The 6,149-nt window shown below is 61.1% G+C and overlaps 1 protein-coding gene across 4 annotated transcripts in view; it reads right to left on the bottom strand.

Moving 5' to 3' along the window:
- Nucleotides 1-6,149, bottom strand: part of NPHP4 (nephrocystin 4) — a 163,049-nt gene that overhangs the window by 29,953 nt on the left and 126,947 nt on the right. For all 4 annotated transcript variants that reach the window (XR_008616963.1, XR_003679210.2, XM_024125612.3 and 1 more), the window contains exons 21-23: nucleotides 2,291-2,517; nucleotides 1,979-2,165; nucleotides 1,076-1,159 (exon numbers count right to left, since the gene is read on the bottom strand). Coding sequence is in view for 2 of the 4 variants with exons in the window: in XM_024125612.3 (XP_023981380.1) it covers nucleotides 1,076-1,159; nucleotides 1,979-2,165; nucleotides 2,291-2,517 (498 nt within the window). In the remaining 2 variants the exon portion in view is untranslated. The remainder of the gene's footprint in view (nucleotides 1-1,075; nucleotides 1,160-1,978; nucleotides 2,166-2,290; nucleotides 2,518-6,149) is intronic.

Genomic DNA, 6,149 nt, shown 5'->3' with positions numbered 1-6,149 from the left:
GGGTTCGCGCCCCGGTCCGGGAGGATCCCACGTGCCGCGGAGCGGCTGGGCCCGTGAGCCGTGGCCGCTGAGCCTGCGCGTCCGGAGCCTGTGACCCGCAACGGGAGGGGCCACAGCGGTGAGAGGCCCGCATACCGCAAAAAAAAAAAAAAAAAAAAAAAAAAAGAACAGTGAGAGGATTTCACCGTTTCCCACCTGGTGGGATAATGGATGTGGGCAGTGGATCCTTAGCGGACACGTCGGCCACCATGAATAGCCACCCGCCGTGGCCTCTGCACGTGAAGCTGTGGTTGGCCCATGGAGGCCGGCCCACGCCCAGCGTCCCCACCGACAGACCATCGAGGACAGCGGGCCCCAACTCCCACAGACCGACCGTGATAAGATGAGTGACCAGCATGGACTGGACATCGGGCCGTCCTGAGGATTTGTTACTAATCTGGGAGCAGTGATGTCACGTAGCCGGGTTTTTTTTTTTTTTTAAGTCCTTATCTGTTGGAGAGACACGCTGAATAAGATACCTGGGATTTGTTTTAAAACTCTAAACTCACGTAAGGAAAAACGTATTAGCCTCTCAGATTTAATTTATAGCCCTAAATAAAGAGGCGACATATCCCTTAGACAAAGGCAAAGCTGCAGGTCCACATTTAAATAAAACACAGCAAATCTCCCCCGAGGAAGGGGCTGTGGACACAGGGCTGCCAGGTCCTCAGTCTGCAACTGCACCGAAATCTGTCCCGGGTTGGGGCGGGCGGAGGGTAAAAGTGTTTCTGTTTTTACTTTCAACCTCCTACAAAAGGCATCTGTCTACCAAACAAACAGACAACAACAAGCAAACTTCAGAAATTCCTGCAAAACGACAGTGTCCCAAGCTCCCCTAAGGACATCCCATCGGCAGGCAGGGGTTGAAAAGTGTGCCCTGCAAACAAGCCGCCCCTGACGTGGCAGTGGGACCGAGTCCTAGTCACCAGAAGTAACAAACAGCAGAACCCATGACGCGCTTCCCCTGGCCCTCTCACGAGACCCCTGGCTGACACTGCAAGACCCCGGAACATCGGATGGGCGGTCTGCCCCCTACCTTGGCGTGTTTGCTGGGCATCGTGCTGGACTTAAGAGGTGACCCAGCGTCCGTGTCCTTCTCGAGTCTCGGCTCAGCAGAGGCCTGCGAGAAACCAGGGAGCCCCCGGGTCATGAGACGGAGGCCCAGGGGGACAGGCACTTCTTCCTACCAGTGGGGCCTCTACCTGTAGGAACGGCTGCCGCCCTGGGCCCAGGGCTCCGGGGTCTCGTTTACGCTCAGAGTGAACCCCAGGCGGCTGCTGTTATTCACCGGCCCACAGCCCCAAAGAGGAAGCGGAGGCCGTGTGAGCTGTGAGGGCGGGGATCAGGTCCCGTAACCCAGCTCCAGCCGAAGCCAGAGGTCCGACACCTTCATCACGGTCCTGATGACCTCTTGCCCCAAAAGTGCGCCCAAAGAGCCTGCACCGAAACCTGTGAGCCTCTCACGCCCGTCTCAGTGACGACCACTGCCCTACGGAGCTGACCTCACGAGGTCAGGAAGAAACGCGCACGCCGCGTCCGCCCTACCAGAGCACGCGCTCGCTCACGCCCTGACGTGAGACCCCAGCGTCTCTGCGGTTCACGTCGGGGAGCAAACGCTAAACGAGAAGCGGGCAAACAGCAGGAACTGGGGAGTGTAGAAAACACTAGCTCTTCTGAGGCTTAAGAAAGGCTCTTTTACCAATTCAGCAAAGAGAATGAAGAGAGGTGGTCCAGCCTTTCCTGAGCCCAAGTGAACCACGGGGGCGCCGGGCACAGCGTAGGTGCCAGGACGTGTGGAGGGGCAGGTGGGGCGGGGGACGGCCGAAGGCTAACCCTCCCACCGCACGGGAGGAGGCCCGCATCTCCCACGTTACTTGGCAAATGGGCTTCCCCGGTGCCCAGCCAGCCCCCTCGGCGCGGGAAGAAGGGCCTTCCCCACCTGCGCCGAGGCCCGCGGACCCGCAGAGAAGGTCTGGAACTTGAAGGGGATGTGGACCATCTCCCGGGGGCGTAGGAAGAGCTGGGGCGCCAGGCTGCCCCGCCGGTGGAACATGTCCTCCTCCAGGGGCGTGTGCAGGCCGGCCAGCTCTTTGAAGTACCGCCACTCCCGACCGTCCAGGATGAGGCTGGAGGGAGGGGAGACGGCGCTGGGCGCAATGGCCTTCCCGGTCGGTCCCAGGACCCGCGAGGGCGAAACCAGCTCGGCTTTCGGGCGGGGCTGGGGGCCCGAGGGGGCGCCCCGCCCTCCCACCTGAGCTCAGCGCTGTCGATCGCGATGGTCACGGTGTGCTGCGTGCTGTCGGGGTTCCTGAGCGCGAACTCGAAGAACTCGGCGGCGCCCGGCGTGGCTCGGAGGGTGTGCCGCGTGGTAATGGCCGTGCTCAGCGCACTGGCGATGCTCTCGGCCTTGGTGCGCTCCCGGTAGGCGGCCATGAGCTGCAGGTCCCGAGCGTGCTGGGCACGGACGCTCTGCTGGGCCTGCGGACACAGGGGCCGAAGCGGGGCCACGGTCCCGGGGCGCCCGGCTGCTTGGGGGCCGTTCTCTGGCCCCTTCCCCACCCGCCCCAAACACCACATCTCCTCGGAATCGCCACCCCCCACCACCGACACGCGGTCAGGTGGGACTGGCCACCTACAGCCCCGGGGGACAGCGAACGGGGCCGCCCATCTGCAGCACCCCGGCTTCCCCCTGTCCACAGGTGATGCCCCCGAGACCCCAACCACCCACCTGGGCACAGTGGGAATTCAGAGCAGAAGCTACCAATAAGAGAGGAAAGAAGGGTCCCCAGGCTAAGGCGGGTGACCGGCTCACCGGCCGGGCCTCCGGCGTGACAGCGGGAGTCCTGTCTGCCAGCAGAGTCCCTAGGAGGGGCTGTGGCCGGGCCTGCCTGACCGCAAGCTGGGCCAGGGTCCAGACCCAGGCACGCTGCCTTGGTGGGCTCGGCGTGGGTCCTTCATCCACCTCCTTCTCCCAATGCCTTATGTTTCAATGGGCTTGGCCACCCCAGATGTGTTCTAGAGGCTGGGGACAGGCTTATCCTTCTCGGGCGCCTTGCAGTAAAAGGTGAGGCCCGTCGGAGGCTGCTTTGCAAGCTCAAGACCTAGAAGGCATGCCCACGTGCTAGGGAGGCAGCTGGGCGCTGAGGGCCTCCAAAACCAAGGAGGCCCAGGCATCTGAAGGCCTTAGGACTCTAACTCAGAAGGTGAGGACCAAATCTGACCTCTCACTTCAATTGTTTTGGAGACTGATTTTCCAATATCCAAAACTTTGGCCTTTCCCCAGCAGGGGAATTGAAGCTGAGCCTTTAGTTTCTCCCTGGGGATTTAAAAACGGGAGGGTGGTCATGTTGACATCTGAGGCCTCCCTGTGAGGGCATTTTATGATCAGAGCTTCTCAACGGGATGGAGCCTCTACCAGGCTGGGCTGGGCAGCACGGCCAGATGTGGTTTAGGGTGAGAAACAGACAGAGCTCGGCTTTTCAACCTCGACTTGAGACAGCGGCTTGTTCTGACCCGCCAGGGACACAACCTGTACTGCCCACCAGTTAGAGGGCCTGGGACGAGGGCTCTAGGGGACAGGCCACATGGAGGTGGGCACAGGACTGGCCTGTCAGACTGACCGCCCGGGCGGGCACCGTGACGGCCACTCCCTGGTTTTCCGTAGACCTGGGGGGTAAAAGCCACAGGCCGAGACAGTGTGGCCCCAGGGCATCAGGTGCCCACACGGCCCCTGGCCAGGTGGAGAGGCTGGAAAGAAGGATCCACACGTGGGGTCACCTGGCATGACCCAGACTGCGTGAGGCTGCCGTTAATTGCAGGCTCAGCCTCGTACAGACGCGAGCCAATCCTCCAGCAACAGCTTTACCGATGACTAGAGCCACCAGTAAAACAGAGCTGATGTTTTGGTCTCTTTCTGCCATAGACCTCTCTTCTTTCTTAATTCGAAACCCATGCAGGCAAAGGTGATGACACGTATTGGACCCCTCAGACCCCAAGAGGCAGCGATTTGCACTGTGGTCCCATGACAGGTCCAGGGATGGGCAGGGAGACCCGTGGGCATTTCTGGATAGTAAAGTCCTCTCTTCCGGGGCACTTGGCATGTTTTGACAACATGGAACGTGGGACTAACGCCACCAATTTGCTAGCGTGAGGGGCAACCCCGGAGCTGCTGGGCTGTCCCTGTAGAGGGTACGCAGAGGAGAGGGGACGCAGGGACTGACCGCTGCCGCTAGGGCAGCCGCCGTCCTGAGCACTGCACACAGGTTAAGCCGAGTGACCCTCACAGGGAGGCTGTGACTGTCCCAGGGCACCGCAGGGATTCCAAAGCAGGCGTCAGCCCCACACTCTGTGCTCCTGGCCCCAGGCTCACCACCTCCCCCAGGAAGCCCCGAGACCCTCGGCCTCCCTCGAATCTGACCATCAGGGAGAGAAAGCTGCACCCCAGCTGCCCTCGGCCTCCCCCCCGCACAAGAGGCCACACACGGGTCCACACGCTCATCACGCGTGTGCAGGGCCAGCCGAGACACGGCTCCTGTCGACTCTCTTCCCAAGGACCCACTGATTTCATAGAACTCCCGTCCCTTCTTCAAAGAAGGCTGAGAAAGCTCTGGAAGGGAGAGAGAGACTACCGCATATCTGATACATCAAGTTACTTTCACCTCAAAACTCTCCAGGGCTACGAACCCAGGAAATCATTACAATTTAGCGGAACTTTTTCTTGTATTTGGAAATCCAATTACTTCCAAATTCACGGCTGTATTCAAAATGAGGGTTCTGAGCTGTTGATTTCTCTGTTAGAACATACCAGGGCTTCCCTGGTGGCGCAGTGGTTAAGAATCCGCCCGCCAATGCAGGGGACACGGGTTCGATCCCTGGTCCAAGAAGATCCCACATGCCACAGAGCAACTAAGCCCGTGCGCCACAACTACTGAGCCTGCGCTCTAGAGACCGCGAGCCACAACCACTGAGCCCGTGTGCCGCAACTACTGAAGCCCGCGCGCCTAGAACCCGTGCTCCGCAACAAGAGAAGCCACCGCAATGAGAAGCCCGCGCACCGCAACCAAGAGTAGCCCCTGCTCGCCGCAACTAGAGAAAGCCCGCGCGCGGCAACGAAGACCCAACACAGCCAAAAATAAATAAAAAGAACATATCAAATAAGAGGAAACCAGCCAAATTAATCATAATAACAATGCTGCTAACAACGCCGGCAGCTGTCGGGACTGAGGACTTGGCGTGTGCGGGGCCCAGCCTCCCGGACGCGGGAACCGCTCGGGTCCCCCCACCGGGTGGCAGCTGGCGGGGCCTCAGAGCCGGCGGAGGAGGGAGCAGCCTGGGTGCCCCGTGGCCGGGGAGGAGGCCTGCCCCAAGCCGAGCCCACGGCCGGCCTCCCCCCAAGGCGTCCTCACAGCCACAGCGCTGCTCCTGGGCCAGCAAGACTCTGCCGCCCTCTGCCCGGGGACCCGCTGCTCCAGCCGGCCGTCTGGGCCCCTCCCACTGTGCTCTGCGCCTCCCCCCACCAAGTGGACTGAATGGTCTTTTGCTTGTTGGTTTATCTCTGTCTCCCTCCCTCCACGGCCCCCCTGAGGGTGGGTCCTTGCCCACCTCTGTGAGCACCAGGGGAAGGCCGGCCACTGCCTGTGTCTGGCAGGCCATGGGCACAGGCCTGGCCCCTGAGAAGGACGGCGTCGGTTCAGACACCCGGTGCCTCAATGTAAAGGATCCTAAGGCCCCTGTGGCTTCCTTATCCCGTAAACTCCCATTTCTTCGGGTCTGATTTAGATTTTTAGTCTAAGGTGGGAATTCTTCTGGCAAGATCGATCAGTCTGACTACCCGTGATGTAAAAGTTGTCATGGCTCTGCTCCCCAAACCTGGGGAGCCCTCAGAATCCCCGTCGGAGCTTTCTTAAAAGCCTAGGCTCCAGGCTTCCCTGGTGGCGCAGTGGTTGGGAGTCCGCCTGCCGATGCAGGGGACACCGGTTCGTGCCCCGGTCCGGGAAGATCCCACGTGCCGCGGAGCGGCTGGGCCCGTGAGCCACGGCCGCTGAGCCTGCGCGTCCGGAGCCTGCGCTCCGCAACGGGAGAGGCCACAGCGGGGAAAGGCCCGCGTACCG

Source organism: Physeter macrocephalus, chromosome 3 (genome assembly GCF_002837175.3).
Source record: "Physeter macrocephalus isolate SW-GA chromosome 3, ASM283717v5, whole genome shotgun sequence".
NCBI classification, from domain to species: domain Eukaryota; kingdom Metazoa; phylum Chordata; class Mammalia; order Artiodactyla; family Physeteridae; genus Physeter; species Physeter macrocephalus.
The sequence above is the reverse complement of the archived record's forward strand: the minus strand, read 5'-3'. Positions and strand labels throughout refer to the sequence as shown.